The 16114-nt window shown below is 37.8% G+C and overlaps 1 protein-coding gene across 1 annotated transcript; it reads right to left on the reverse strand.

Moving 5' to 3' along the window:
• Nucleotides 1-6174: 6174 nt before the first annotated feature.
• RPS10 (ribosomal protein S10) lies at nucleotides 6175-13294 on the reverse strand. The gene is made up of 6 exons (XM_058175557.1): nucleotides 13220-13294; nucleotides 12204-12353; nucleotides 10780-10951; nucleotides 7769-7846; nucleotides 7336-7391; nucleotides 6175-6271 (listed from the first exon to the last, which is right to left on the reverse strand). Exons 2-6 carry the CDS (start codon nucleotides 12351-12353, stop codon nucleotides 6230-6232), a joined length of 498 nt encoding a protein of 165 aa, XP_058031540.1. The 5' UTR covers nucleotides 13220-13294; the 3' UTR covers nucleotides 6175-6229.
• Between the last annotated feature and the right edge of the window lie 2820 nt (nucleotides 13295-16114).

A 16114-nucleotide genomic window follows, 5' to 3' on the forward strand; every position in this document is an offset into this window, starting at 1 on the left:
ACAACCAATCCTTGCATTTACTATCTTTGCAGGTCTGTAAAGCAAAAGAAAGCTGAAACAAGAACATAATAGTCGTGGTTTCATTTGGTGGCTGCTTCCTCTAACAACTGTGTTGAAGATCCCAATTGTAGTTATTAAACTATGACTAGCTGTAATTGAATAATTGTCTAAAACTTACTATCACGGTTGTAGTTTTTGATTTACAACTGTTTTAGTGGCCATTCAAAGTTACAATGGCATTGAAAAAAGTGACTTACTACCAGTAATCACACTTACGACCAGTGGTGGGATTCAGCCACTTCGCACCACTTCGGGAGAACCGGTTGTTAACTTTCTGAGCAGTTTGGCAAACTGGTTGTTGGAAGAAATCATTAGGGCAGAGAACCAGTTGTTAAATTATTTATTATTATTTATTTGATTTTTATACCGCCCTTCTCCCGAAGGACTCAGGGCGGTGTACAGGCAACAATAAAATACAGACACTACAGTATTACTTGAATCCCACCACTGCTTACGACCATAGCAGCATCCCCATGGCCACATGGCCAAAATGTATTTACATTTAAATGCATGTATTTACAATGGTTGCAGGGTCCCGGGGTCATGTGATCGCCATTTGAGCCTTCCCAGCCAGCTTCCAACAAACAAAGTTGATGAAGGAAGCTAGATTCACTTAACCATGATTCACTTAACAATTGCAGTAATTCGTTTAATAAAAACAGCAAAAAAATAGCAAAAAAGGTTGTAAAAGGTCTCATTCGAGACAATGACGAATCCGCATATAGACGAGAGGTCGAACGACTAGCCTTGTGGTGCAACCAAAACAATCTGGAACTGAACACACTCAAAACCGTAGAAATGGTGGTAGATTTTAGGAAAAACCCTTCCATACTTCCACCTCTCACAATACTTGACAACACAGTATCAACAGTAGAAACCTTCAAATTTCTGGGTTCTATCATATCGCAAGATCTCAAATGGACAGCTAACATCAAAAACATCATTAAAAAAGGACAACAAAGAATGTTCTTTCTGCGCCAACTCAGTAAGCTCAAACTGCCCAAGGAGCTGCTGATCCAGTTCTACAGAGGAATTATTGAGTCTGTCATTTGCACCTCTATAACTGTCTGGTTCGGTTCTGCAACCCAACAAGGAAAACACAGACTTCAGAGGATAATTAGAACTGCAGAAAAAATAATTGCTACCAACTTGCCTTCCATTGAGGACCTGTATACTGCACGAATCAAGAAGAGAGCCGTGAAAATATTTGCAGATCCCTCGCATCCTGGACATAAACTGTTTCAACTCCTACCCTCAAAACGACGCTATAGAGCACTGCACACCAGAACAACTAGACACAAGAACAGTTTTTTCCCGAAGGCCATCACTCTGCTAAACAAATAATTCCCTCAACACTGTCAGACTATTTACTGAATCTGCACTACTATTAATCGTTTCATAGTTCCCATCACCAATCTCTTTCCACTTATGACTGTATGACTATAACTTGTTGCTGGCAATCCTTATGATTTATATTGATATATTGATCATCAATTGTGTTGTAAATGTTGTACCTTGATGAACGTATCTTTTCTTTTATGTACACTGAGAGCATATGCACCAAGACAAATTCCTTGTGTGTCCAATCACACTTGGCCAATAAAATTCTATTCTATTCTATTCTATTCTAAAATAGGGTGTGACTTACTTAACCACCTTAACCAACCACCATCAAAACAGAAATTCTGGCCCCAATTCTGGTTGTAAATTGAGGACTACCTGTACTAAATTAAACTTGTTAGAAGAATGCTTTCAAGTTTTGCAATATCTGTAACTCCCACTCAGACAACATCATGTTTTGTCACTAGGCAATGCATGCTTTATGTGATATCATATTCTGATATAACATGCAAGCTTATTATTTAGCCATAATCTAAAACAATTAGAACAAAAAGTGGTTAAGTTGCAAAAGATATTAGACAACCCATGCCCTGTTAAGTCATAGAGGTACAGGTAGACCTCAACTTACGACTACAATTGAGCCCAAAATTTATGTTAAATGAGAAATTTATTGAGTTTTGCCCCATTTTATGACTTTTCTTGCCACAGTTGTTAAGTTCATCACTGTTCTTAAATTAGTAACACAATTGTTAAGTGAATCTGGCTCTCCCGTTGACTTTGTCAGAAAGCCGCAAAAGGAGATCACATGACCCAGGGCAATTGTCATATGAGTCAATTGTTAAGTAGCCAGTGTAAATCACATGACCATGGGGATGCTGCTATGGCCATCAGTATGAAAAATGGCCATAAGTCATTTAAGTGCTGTTGTAACTTCAAACTGTCACTAAATGAACTGTTGTAAGTTGAGGACTATATTTCTTTACCTAGGACACACAACCAAATGACCTAGGGAGGACAAAGGAGTGGGAGCAAGAGCAACTTTTGACTTCCTGCCAGCTTCCCCATTTTATTTCCTTGTGGGAATCTGGCAGAGAACATAAGAAATATCCCTTCCCTTTCCAGCAAACAGGTTAAGTGGTTGCTGCTGGATGGGGGAGGGAATGATGGATTGCAAGACTGGCTGGAAAATGTCTTGGGAAATTGAAAATGAAGATCATGTGACTAAAGTAGCAGTACTGAAGCAGTCACAAGTTCCCCAAATTTCATGCTCTTGGGAATCATGGGTCCCAGATTTGGAGACATACTGTACTGTTATTTAGCCTATTTGGGGTACCTTGGTTCAAAAGTTGTTGCCCTATGATGCATTGTTTCACTCAAAGATCATGATGAGAGTTTTGGTAGCATATAGATTATAAGCATTCAGCAGTTATTTTTAGATTAAGATCAATTCCAGGAACTTATTTCAGCATCCAGCTTGTTGGTGTGTATGCTCATGACATGACATTCCTCCAGAAGCCACAGAAATCCTACAATGATCCCCTCCAGTGACTCAAATTTATAAAATGTCTTGTAAACTAAGAGCCAATGCAGTGCTGCTTAAAAATATAGGTATAGCAATGAAGAGATTCAAGTTTAAGCTTCCTCGTCAACCACTGAAACTCATTGGATGACTGAGTCGTACTCGGCTCAGCTTTTTTTTGCTGTGCCATCAGTCAGCGTTGATTCTTGGCAATTGCCTACGTAGCTAGTCCCTGCAGTGTGTCCCAAGGTCACCCAGCTGGCTTCATGTCCAAGACAGAACTAGAAGTTTCCCAGTTTTTAGCCTAACATCCTAACCTCACCAAACTGGCTCACTCAGCTCACATATCTAATTAATTAACGTACTGACTGATAAAATTATGAAACTGAAGCTGAGATTGGATTTGCTAATTGTTTGGAATATCTGGGAATTCCTTAAGTCAGAAATAGCAACTAATAGAAACTAAATGGAGTGTATTAGTATTTTTGGTAACAACCCCCTATTTTGACACTATTGATTTTGAAGAAATTGGGAAAAAAATTCCCACAAATATTTCACAAAAGAACGTTAGATTAGTTCCCATCTCTATTTCCCAGTAATACAGATAAGTCTTCAACTTACAACCACAACTGGACCCAAAATTTCTGTTGCTAAGTGAAACATTTGTTAAGTGTGCTTTGCCCCACCGTATGACTTTTCTAGACAGTTGTTAAGTCACTTACTACAGTTGGTAAGTTATAACACAGTTGTTAAGTGAATCTAATTTCCCCATTGACTTTGCTTGTAAGGTCCCAAAAGGTGATCACATGACCCCTGGACACTGCAAGCATCATAAATATGAGTCAATTGCCAAGCATCTGAATTCTGATCATGTGACCATGGGGATACTGCAATGGTCTAAGTGTGAAAAAGAGTCATGTCCCTTTTTTCAGTAATGTAACTTCGAACGGTCACTAAATGAACTGTTGTAAGTGGAGGACTACCTATATATAAAAAAGTAAAAATTATTAGGGCAAACAATTAACACCAAGTTCTGAAAAACTCTGCAAGACAAATTCAAATTTGCTTCAATACAAACCCATTTAATATATATTTCTGATTATGTCCCATTTACTCTTATTGTTCATTTTGTATCAAGCCTAGAACCTATATTTTCATTTTTTAAAATAAAAATAAATATCTTATTTTATTGTTGACTAAAATGTATAATATGAATGTGCATTAATTAGCAAAGGACATCACAACTATTCTGTAAAAAAAAAATAAGATACATGGAATATTTCTAAAACTGTTGATGCTTTATCATCATAATATTCACCTGAACTCCATAATGTATTTAATAGGCTGTATCTTTATCTAAAATTATACAAGAATGTCCCTTAAATATCAGCAAATTATTAGCTCTATTATAGATCTATAATTTTAAAATTCAAAATATACTGGTGAAATTGAATTCAAAATTGATTGCATTTGAATTTTGTCATTTGAAATTATTGCTAGTGAGCAAGAGATTACTGAGTATTTCAGGACCTTTTTAGTATCAGCAGTATTTTGCATTTTGAGGTATTTGGTTCTCCAAAATAAATCACTTGATAGCTAGTAAATAAATTTTTGGTTTTCAACCTACACATTCCACAAGCTAAGGCCAAATCACCATATGCAACACAATAATGTTGAGAGTGGGATTTTCGTTAAGATCCTATCAAGTTATTAAAAATAAATTCAAGATTAGGGTTTCATGTATAATCACAACTGCATAAAAGTTTTACACAGAATAGGCCATGGAGCAAACTGAAATCTATTTCAAATAGCACCATGAGCTTGAAGATTTAAATTCTTGCTCAATGTTCATAGTTACTATGATAAATAAATATATATACTTGCATACAAAATAAAGTGTCTATGTCCATACTATATCATAAACCACCTAAATCTCCAGATCACTTCCAAGAGACTGTAAGTCCAGCCACATGCTTCATCTGGATATAAGCCATTAAGTGCAACATATATATAAATTCCAATATTAACATTATTATTGAACACTAGGCAGAAATTTTCCAACGGTCTACTGGTAAAACGAATAGAGCACAATTACACAGTTATGATTAATGGCTAGAACTGCATGTCAGAGATAGTTCCCCAATGTTCCATGCTAGAACCAGGAAAATGTGTATTCATTCAATTTTGGGATTGGGACCAGGTTTAAACCCTCAAAGGCCCTAAACCAGTATTAAGACGCCACTCACTTGGAGGCTAACTGGTTTTATTTAGCCAGACTCTGGCACACAATGAGTTCTAGCAGCAGCAAAATGCAAAGATGCAAAGTCTGGGCTGTCAGCTTCCGCCTCCCAGCGTGTTTTATTTAGGCGAGCCATGCCCTTCCGCCTGTGCTGACCTCGTCCCGTTGTCAGCTGTACATTGGCCTGGCTGGCAGGATGCTGCCCAGATGTTCCTTGACCTGTAACAACTGGTCATCGCCAGGAGTTCCAAATCCTGGCAGGCTGCTTGCCTCGCGTCACCACGCCTACCCGCTGCACAGCTGATCCCTGGCTCGCCCTCCATCAACCAGCTGGTCCCCGGCGGTCATTTGCACACCGCTGCTGCAGCCTCTCCTGCACCCATCACCGGTGCTCCATCACTGCAGTTTCCAGCTCTCCAACACTCCCATCACCAGTGCTCTGTCCCGACCCGGTATGGCAAACCCCGGGCTTCAGGGTTTGACACCCTCACTTAACTATAGAACTAACTGGATGATTAGACTAATCACACATTTTCTTAAGCCCATCTCACTTCACCCTGGTTGCTGTTTTGAGAATAAATCTAGGTGAGACCAACCTTCAAGTTAGCCATCTTGGGCTCACAGGATGAAAGATGCTGCAACATACTGTGATAATAACATAAACCAAAACCCCAATGATATGAGCAAAGGAAACCCACATTCAGGATCAGAATAACCTATACACAGAATTTGTACACCATATATTTCAGCAAAGAGAATGACAATATCAAGACATGAGACTGGTACTATATGGCTAGGCTACTAAGATGGAGAAATAATAGCTCTTAAAAAGTCTTAATCTAATTGGAGACCTTTGAGCCCATGAAAATTTGGAATGTACATTTAAAACAGCCAAGATTCCCTGTAAATCCACTTTTGGGATATAACTCCCACATATGAAAGCAAGAATTAGAACCTTGCAGCTTACAAATGCATCACCATTTCAGCATGTTAATGAAATGATTCAAGTATACAGTTATTTTTTTTCACCTTTTTATTATACACAAGATGCAAATAACAGCAACAGTTTTCTACTGAGGGGGTTGACCACGCCCACGTCCAAATCCACCTCTCTGTAAATTAAAAAGAAAACATTACAAGTTTGTTCCACAATTACCTCATGAGTCAAAGAAAGAGAGTTGACAGAACTTAAAAATAAATAAAGTAGGAACATTAAAGTAGGGTAGTGACGCCATCATTCAAGTTATAGGGCAGTGATGGCAAACCTATGGCATGCGTGCTGGAAGTGGCACACAGAGCCATCTTTCTGGGCACGCCAGCCATCTACCTGTTGCTCTTCCAGGTTCCGGTGCACACATGCGCGCTGGCCAGATGGCCTTCACTCATGCAGGAGCACCGGAAACAGGAAGAGCAGCTCCCTGGTGTGCATGCGTGCACCTTGAAGCTGAGCTTCCGGTTTCCGACACACACATGCACGCTGGGGAACTACCCTTCTGGTTTCCGGCGCTCCCACATGTGCACCAGGGAGCTGCTCTTCCGCTTTCCGGTGCGCGCGTATGCTCCCATTTCAGCACTTAGTGCTGAAAAGGTTCCCCATATAGGGCATTTGGACAAAAAGATTCTTAAGTTAATACCCCAAGTAGAAAAACTAAAGGACAGGAACAAAAGATAAGAAGTCATAGCTCAAATACTCGAAAGTATTTTTTTGAATCTCAAGTATTCCAATCATGGTACAACTTGGTCAATAACTGGCTAAATTAAAATTACTAAAACTCCTCCGTGTAGCCCTCATAAAGAAGCAATTCTTTATTAGTAAACATTTTCTCTATTTAGTTGCCATTGTTTGTATGATGAATGAAGGTGTACCACATTATTACTGCTGAAACAAGCAAAACACTCATAAAAAATATTTTATACTTACTGGCAATTAATATTTGGATCTATATATTTCTACTTGTACATATGATAATCTAAATTCTATTAAACCAAACAGTAACATTTTTCATACAATGAGATGTTTCCTCTACAAAGGTGAACACAATTATATTCTCATGATTAATGCTTGATGGGATTTTGCATTACCTAGTCATTGTGGCATGCTGTTCCTTCACTTTTATATTTAAACTGCAGCATATTTTTAGCATGCATTAAACACAGTAAAATACGTCATACTTACAAATTGAAATTCAGTAGCTGACCCAGCACCAGCTTCTGCCTTTTTGTCTGCACCAGCTGATAGTAAAAAAATATTAAGTTAAGAATGCCATATATGAAGATTTCTATTACATGTAGATGTGTCTAAAATTTATTAGGATACTACAAGTCCAGGTACATCTTATAGTCAGTTATGCAATTTTATTGCTGAAGTTAGTGTATGTTCTTACCCTAGCAACCATTCCTTTCCCTGTTTGTTAAGAACAACAACGCTTGGATGAAAATTGTTTTCCACAATAACACTGTCCTTCTAAGCTCAAAGTATTTCCAAAGCACAACAGAACTGAAAGGACAATTCTTCCTTTTGCAAAAGATCATGGCCAGTGCTACAGAACACGAGAACAATGGCAAAAGCTAAGTTAACTCTTCAATTCAGCAATAAAGTTAATACTTACGAGGAGCTGCGCTTCTTCTATAGGTATCCCTATCAGCTTCTCCTCGTGTAAGACGAGCAGGACGTTCACCCTCTAAACCTAAAAAAATAAAAATGAAAAACCTCACAATTTAGTCTGAAGGTACAAAATTATCAGAATCAGATTAACAGAGTTGGAAGGGACCTTGCAGATTATCTAGTCCAACCCACTGCCCAAGCAGGAGATCCTACACCATTTCTGACAAATGGCAGTCCAGAAATGGCGTAGGTCTCCTGCTTGGGTGGGGGGTTGGTTGAATTAGGATTCAGCTAGTATTTACAATGACACCAGATTCGTTACTTTTGAAGATAAATATTTTTAAAAATGTTTGATAGTAACAATATTTTGGTAAAAGCCAAATTAATCAGAGTGAGATGCAAATATTTTATCTACATCTTCCATAGAAAAGATATGTTTATGATTCACTGGAACCAAGTGCAAATATAATATAATGATATAATATATAATGATTCTAGGCAGTTATTTTCTCCTCACATCAACCTTGTTGATTATTAAGTTGCCCAAAACTTATTCATTTCAACTCTTTCTCCTATACCGCTCATCCACTGTGATTCAATATTCTAAAAGCCAATCCTGTCAATCTAATTGGATAAACTATCCATCATAATGCCACCTAGAGTAACAAATTCAAACTGTATCTATAGTTCACCCTGAATTAGACGAGAAATACATCCAAATCTATTAATACAATCATATGTCGGTATCTAAACACTGCAAACAAGATTAACTGGATTAGTCATCATGTCCCATCAGGATCAAAATTCTATCTTCAGTAGGGAAGTGCTGTACAAGTAGACCTCGACTTACAACAGTTCATTTAGTGACCTTAAAAGTTACAACGGCACCAAAAAAAAAAAAGGTGACATGCCCATTTTTCACATTTATCGATCACTGCAGCAATCCCATGGCCACATGACCAAAATCTGGAGTGACTCATATTTATTATGGTTCTAGTGTCCCAGGGTCATGTTTTGCGACCATCTGATAAGCAAAGTCACTGGGGAAGTCAGATTCACTTAACAATTCTGTTACTAACTTAACAACTACAGTGATTCACTTAACAATTGTGGCAAGAAAGGTTGTAAAAAGGGGCAAAACTCACTTAACAAATGTCTTACTTAGCAACAGAAATGTTGGAGTCGTAAGTCGAGGATTACCTATACTTCAAATACAAAGTCCAAAAGTGCTTAAGGGTGGGAATAGGTATGCACACCACCCAGCAATATTTCCTTTAAAAAGTGGTATCTTTTCCTGGGTTAACACAGTAGACATATAATCCTAGGAAAATACATATTCAATTAAAGCACATTCATATGAACTCTGAAACAGCTTGTGACACACTATCAATATCGTCTTAATTCAATAGTGTAGTGTCCTGGGATACTGCGACTAACCATAAACCTCGGAAGATACAGCTTCCTTCAAGAAGTGCCAATAGATGCAGTGGGCAAATGTCATTCCAAGACATTTTTTTGGCTTCAAATTTGAAGTATAGCACATCTCCAGTTTCTAACAGGTGAGCCAGGATATATATTTACTGAAAAGTGAACGATTTCAAATTTGTCACTTTTTCTAACTACTACTAACTTGTAACAGGTCAATGAAAACTACTGCCCATTTCATAATCATGTATTCTTACTGTTACAGACACAATAACAAAATCCCCTTTTCAATTTAAATTATTTCTTTGCAACAAGAGATAGAACTACTTTCATTTCACCTGGCAACCTAACCCTTTTTAGAGCTATATTTCAGCCGAAAGTGAGATTACTGAAAACAAGTGGCTATCATACAAAAACCTGGAAAAAAATTATAGGCACTGTGCTCTGTTCACAATTGTTAATAGTTCATTAATCTTTTGAAACTAAAGCAGTACACAACTAAAATAGGATAAACACTTAACTACCTGCCCTAAAACTTTAATTGAATAATAAGTATCACTGATATAAAAATATTATACATTTTAAAAAATACTGTTCATGTATGTTGCTAGAATTAATGATCATGACAGTTCTCTGAGAAAGTGAGTTTTAGTATATTTCCCTAATGAATTAATTTCAAAAAAATTAAGAGCCAGCGAATACAAAGCTTTGTTGTCAATGTATGTGAACATAATCAAAATCAGAAACAATGTAGGTAAGAGTATTATACTAGTGCAATAAACACGTGCTACTTCTTTCTGCGCCAACTCAGAAAGCTCAAACTGCCCAAGGAGCTACTGATCCAGTTCTACAGAGGAATTATTGAGTCTGTCATCTGCACCTATAACTGTCTGGTTTGGTTCTGCAACCCAACAAGACAGACACGGACTTCAATGGATAATTAACTGCAGAAAAAATGATTGCTACCAACCTGCCTTCCATTGAGGACCTGTATACTGCACGAGTCAAAAAGAGGGCTGTGAAAATATCTACAGATCCCTCACATCTTGGACATAAATTGTTTCAACTTCTACCCTCAAAACAATGCTATAGGGCACTGCACACCAGAACAACTAGACACAAGATGTTTTTTCCCCAAATGCCATCACTCTGCTGAACAACTAATTCCCACAATACTGTCAAATTATTTACTAAGGGACAACATTGCATGAAATTGTACAGAAATGTATGTAGGTTAAATGCAATACACTTATAACCTCCCTGCTTTCTTATGGTATACTCTTTACTGAATGTGTAGTGTAAGCACTTAGTATTTTTGTTTTAGAAATGGATCTCAGGGATCATTTAAATTTTTGTCAACTATTTTACAACTTAAACATTGCAGTAAAGAATATTTTAAATTAATGATTTGTTATTATATGCTTTGAACTCTTAAAACATGTAATATAAATAGTTAAGTAAAATTAAAGAATCCTTCCAAAATATTTATTTTTCTTGGCAATAAATACCATATCCAGAGAAGCAATCAAAATTTCACTAATAAATCAAAACTATCAAAGTGAAATTCTAAATTTCCAAAGCAAAACTTACCTTTGGGCCTGGGTCTGCCTGTTTCAGGACGACTGCGGCGCAAAGTGGCAGGCACAATTTCAGGTGGTAGGTGGAGATAATCTCGCAGGTACTGGATGCCCTCATTGGTCAAATACCAATAAAAATGCCTCCAGGCAAACTGTTCCTTCACATAGCCACGAGATTTCAGGGACTAGGAAGATACACCAATTACTTTACAGAAAAGAATAATGTTTTAAAGACATAATTAAAGCCAGCTAAGTTTCTGTCCTGAATTGTTCAACCATGCTTCTACACATCCTGTAAAATTATAAACAGGTAATACTGTTCTTTCTTCTCTCTATATTTAAGAATTAGAAAAATAATGCTACTTCACAAAGTGCAACTTTTTCAAATCTAAGGTCTGCTCTTAATCCCAATCAGAGCTAACAACAGAAAAGAGTGTAATGTTTGCATTTTTAAAATCCTACTTCAAAAGTTTTCTCAGGGTCAGCTTGCCATGGAAGATTAAGACAGTATTGTACCTCCTGGAATTATTTCTACAGCTCTACTTAAATATAAAAGCCATGCCCTGTTATTAACTTTTCTTTCTTAAAATAAAAGATGTAGACTAAATGCCTGTGACAATGATGGGTATCCACAGGTATTTATTGGAGGATGATTGAGGACATGAACTTATGTATATTTTTGTACGCAAACAATGCTATGACTTAGAACCCAGCCAGGGTAGAAGGCAAGAAGGCCTAAACATATTGAAGAACATAGATGTTCTGGAAAATTAAACAGGTTCAAATTATAAATAAATGGCAATATGTAGAGCAAAAAATCTGTATACTGAGAATGTTTTCTTTAAGCAGGAAAATAGGAGAAATTTCAAGGAACTAGTATTGGCAGAAAAGTGGTTGGCAATATGTAGTCTGCAGCAAGGAATATTTGTCCAAAAAAAGTGAAAATGGCTACATGTAAGAGTATAATTGTGCCCACTTTGCTATATAGAAAAACTAGGTATGTCAGAAAAAATATAAAAGTAAATTGAATAAAGATGTATAGGTGGTAAACCAAGACAAGATAGGATCAAGAATGAATGAGTGCTGAATGAATGTGATCAATACAAAAGTGAATTACCAGTACAAAATAAATATATTGCATTGGTTTGGCCATAAAGAGAATGAAAACAGCAAAACAAATATTAAGACAGTGATTACAATTAATAGTAATGGAAAGGCGAATAAAGGGGGGGGGGGATTATGAAATTTATGAGCTACTCCAAAACAGTTTAAAGAGCAAGATATGTAGCACTGTATGGCCATGGTGGAAACAAGAGGGGTTTGAAGGACAGAAAAGTTTGGAGAAGTATATTGAAAAGTGTTAATGTAAATTAACCAACTGTGCCACCAAGGAAATTCAAAGATCAGTTTAACTTGCTGGGTAAGATAAGCATTTACCTGCATTGCTTTCATGACATGGAGGTTGGGCACATTTTTGTCTGCTAGTTCTGGATGCTTAGGCATGTGGACATCCTTCTTGGCTACCATGACACCCTCCTTAAAAAGGAGTTCATAGATTGCAATACGATTTTTTTTAGGCATCAACATCTGTGGAAAGTATAGATTTTGTTGTCAACTGCAGTCTTTTTTTCCAGTTCAAAGTAACACTAGTTGTCAAAAACACTACACAAGTTAATACATTGGCTTACTGCTGTGCCAAAAACCGGTAAAGTACATACCTGTGTATCCCAACCACTACAAAGTTAAAGAAACTTCAGAGAAAGACCACCCATGTTAGCTAAGATTATTTGTCCACCCCGTTATCATGTCCCATGTTTTAACAGGAAGCAGAAATATCAATATTAAATCTCAAATCACCAACACTGAGACATAATCTTTCTTTCTTTAAAAATAGCAATGACTAGAGGATGGGACATGGATGAAAGTTTCAATGAAACTAGAAACGCTTGGCAGTTTCTACTCACCACAAAACACCAGGCATAATAACATGCATCTTTTATAAATTCTAGCATACACTTGCATAGGGATCATCTCTTTATAACTGTCCCCTAGTGAAGGCTTCATCTTTATTCATAACTTTAACCACTCTGGGAGGGGAAAAAACTCCATGCAAACAGGACCACACAAACTGCAGACAGGCCTACACTACCGAACAGTATGTAAAAAAAAAAAAAAGTTGCGATGTAGGGGACGAACTTTATTGCTAGAGCCCCACAAACGTTCCCACGTTCTCTCTTCAGAAGACACGGCCTGGATTACAAAACTGGCCCGCCTTCCAAACGGCGCATCCCAATTCCACCTTTCTTTCTCGAGCCTCGATTCTCCCCAGCCAAATCGAGTTCAATGAACATAAACAATAGAGTGCCTAAGGGCGCCAAGGAAAGGTACCGGACAGTGCAAACGTAGGATGCGGACGATGCGCGGAGGATAGACTAATAAGAGCCAGGCCTTACCGTGGCGGCACTCTAAGGACGAAAGCTGGAAAAGAAAGAGCATGCGCAATGCGATCTCTTCCTGCCTCGGAAGGACCCTTGGAGTTAAGGAGTCGGCTAGTTTACTGCCTTTCAGCAAAGCCTCTAGGACTGTAATCGTCTATCTAGCAAAAGCGCCGAAATTAGCTATCCTTCAGAATCTTTAGTTTCATTTTGATTAATTTTTTAAACTCATTTTATTTTACTTTGTTTTGTTACCTAAATACTTGTAATTTATACAATGAGGGATGAATTTGCTACAGATGCTGTGCATAGCCAGCTTTATATAAGTGGTGGTACATTTTTTTTTATTTTGTCACAACAATATACACAAGCATCAACATAAAATAACTACATATCATATAAGCATATATATGAGCAAAAGTATGCAATAACGATATTAATTTGATATAATGAAAGGAAACAATAGGACAGGACCAGTAGGCACTTTTGTGCTCTTATGCACACCTCTTATAGTCCCTTTAGGAATGGGGTGAGGTCAATAGTAGACAGTTTTTGGTTAAAGCTTTTGGGAGTTTGAGAAGAGACCACAGAGTCAGGTAGTGTGTTCCAAGTGTTAATAACTCTGTTGCAGAAGTCATATTTTCTGCAATCAAGATTGAAGCGGTTAACATTAAGTTTAAATCTATTGTTTGCTCTTGTATTATTGTGATTGAAGCTGAAGTAGTCTTCAACAGGAAGGACATTGCAATAGATGATTCTATGAGTTAAGCACAGGTCTTGTCGGAGTCGGTGGAGTTCTAAGTTTTCTAAACCCAGGATTTCAAGTCTGGTGGGATAAGGTATTTTGTTGTTTTCAGAGGAGCGGAGAACTCTTCTTGTAAAATATTTCTGGACACGTTCAATTGTGTTGATGTCAGAAATGTGGTATGGGTTCCAGACAGGTGAGCTGTATTCAAGAATAGGTCTAGCAAATGTTTTGTATGCTCTGGTTAGTAGTGTAGAGTTTTTGGAAAAGAAGCAACGCAAAATTAGGTTTACAAATCTTAGAGCCTTTTTTTTTTGCTACATTACACCTTTCTCTTTCTTTGTACACTGCTGCTTTGTGTACGACTACCCATATTCCATATTTCTTACCCAATGGTAGTGAGACACATATTGTTTATTATTTCTGACAATTGGAAGAAATATATAGCCATAACTGATAAATTGAGTTAACACAGTTTGATTTCCTGGGCTTAACTCAAAACATGACGGGTTTGAGAAGACCATAAACAAATATAATAGTATTGGCTTTGGGCCTTTTCCAATGGATGAGCTCTGTGTCATGGCCCTCATCAACTGTTCTATTTAGAATAAAACCATATTATCTGCCTCTGCATATTTCACGCTAGTTTGTGTTTGAGCATGTATAATAGATAACCAAAAAACCCCAAAGGGTCATAGAATAAATTGATTCAAAGTTCTCCCTTGAGACATAAATGATCAGACTCAAATAATCAAATTTTGGATACATTATGCAAAGAACTGATCCCCTGTGAAATCCATAATGCTGGTGTAGGAAGTTAGCACTCACTACCCTCCTAGAAGAATGAAATATCTTAGGAAATATTTAAAAAGGCAGAATATTATATTTCCCTGGATGAGAAATGGAGAAACATGTTTTAAGGACAAAGCAGCTCCTTGCAACTTCCTGCCACCCCCACCACTTTTGTCAATGGGCCATTAAGGCCTCAGCCAAGCTCACTCATTCCCCCCCATTGTCAATAGGCCAGAGGCAGAAACTCATTCTCCCCACCTTTGTCAATGGACCATCATCTGCAACACAATAGGACCCACCTAGCAACAGAAACTCACCACATGACACCGGAGAAGATTACATCAGCCAGCAAGGCTAGCTAAGACCTCCACCCCCTGGGAGTCTGACAACCAATCAGGATACTCTTCCTGTGCCCCAGAAAGTTCAAAGCTCAGAAAAAGCCAGGGAGTGCACAGGATCTCATCCCTTTTCTGTTCAGGACCTCAAGCCATGTGATCCTGACCACGATTAAACCATCTTTCCAAGCAGTCTCCATGTTTCCAGTGTCTTTTTCCCCACTTGGAACTGAACCCAGATGGATATTACTTCCAACACTGGGAAAGAAGAAAGGAAAGAGAAGAGGTTAACAATTTGATTGTACATAATTAATGTCATACCCATGTCCAACATGAATTTTTATCTAATACTATAAATCAGGGGTGTCAAACTCATGGTGTCACAGCGGCATCACGTCATGTATGGGGACTTTTTTCCCCTTCGCTAAACTGGGCAGGGGCAGGGGCAGGGGCAGCACATGACACATCCAACCCGCGGGCTGCGAGCTTGACAGCCCTGTCATAAGTGTACAATACATGGAAACTATGAATGTCAACTGAGAGCAGCAATGGACTAAATACAAGCTGAGTTTTGACAGCTGAGGGAAGAAATAACTACATTTGCATAGGGTTGTGGTTTGGGTTAAACCTGACACAAGCCTATTACAGTTACACATGGGCCCCTTTGCAAGCATCTCACTTTCTACCAGAGATTGTCCATTAAACTATGTTAAAACAGGGTTACCGGATCTGGGCTAAAAACCTCAAGATGACAAATTGCAGCAAAAAATGTACAGAAAAATTTAACTCTTTGCTATTTTTGGATATTTGTAGCCCAGAATCATTATACTAAATTAGAACATTTTTTTTTTATTCAGGCTTTCCTCACTTGCAAATTATAATATCATATAGCAATATCTGGAGTGGGAGGTCAGGAAATCAAATTGACAATTGTAATAGCAATAGCACTTAGACCAGGGGTGAAATGCTCCCGGATCGGACCGGCTCGCGCAATCCGGTAGCAATGGCGGTGGCTGGTTCAGAGGACCGGTAGCAAAAATC

The sequence above is a fragment of the Ahaetulla prasina genome, chromosome 3 (genome assembly GCF_028640845.1).
Source record: "Ahaetulla prasina isolate Xishuangbanna chromosome 3, ASM2864084v1, whole genome shotgun sequence".
In the NCBI taxonomy this organism is placed as follows: domain Eukaryota; kingdom Metazoa; phylum Chordata; class Lepidosauria; order Squamata; family Colubridae; genus Ahaetulla; species Ahaetulla prasina.

Bases quoted from the DNA above. Each gene is read 5' to 3' on its own strand.
- RPS10 (XM_058175557.1), bottom strand. From the start codon at position 12,353: ATGTTGATGCCTAAAAAAAATCGTATTGCAATCTATGAACTCCTTTTT. The intron at 10,952-12,203 runs GTAAATGCTTAT...GTATCTTCCTAG, and splicing joins ATGTCATGAAAGCAATGCAG to TCCCTGAAATCTCGTGGCTA. The intron at 7,847-10,779 runs GTAAGTTTTGCT...TTATTTTTTTAG, and splicing joins AGGCAGACCCAGGCCCAAAG to GTTTAGAGGGTGAACGTCCT.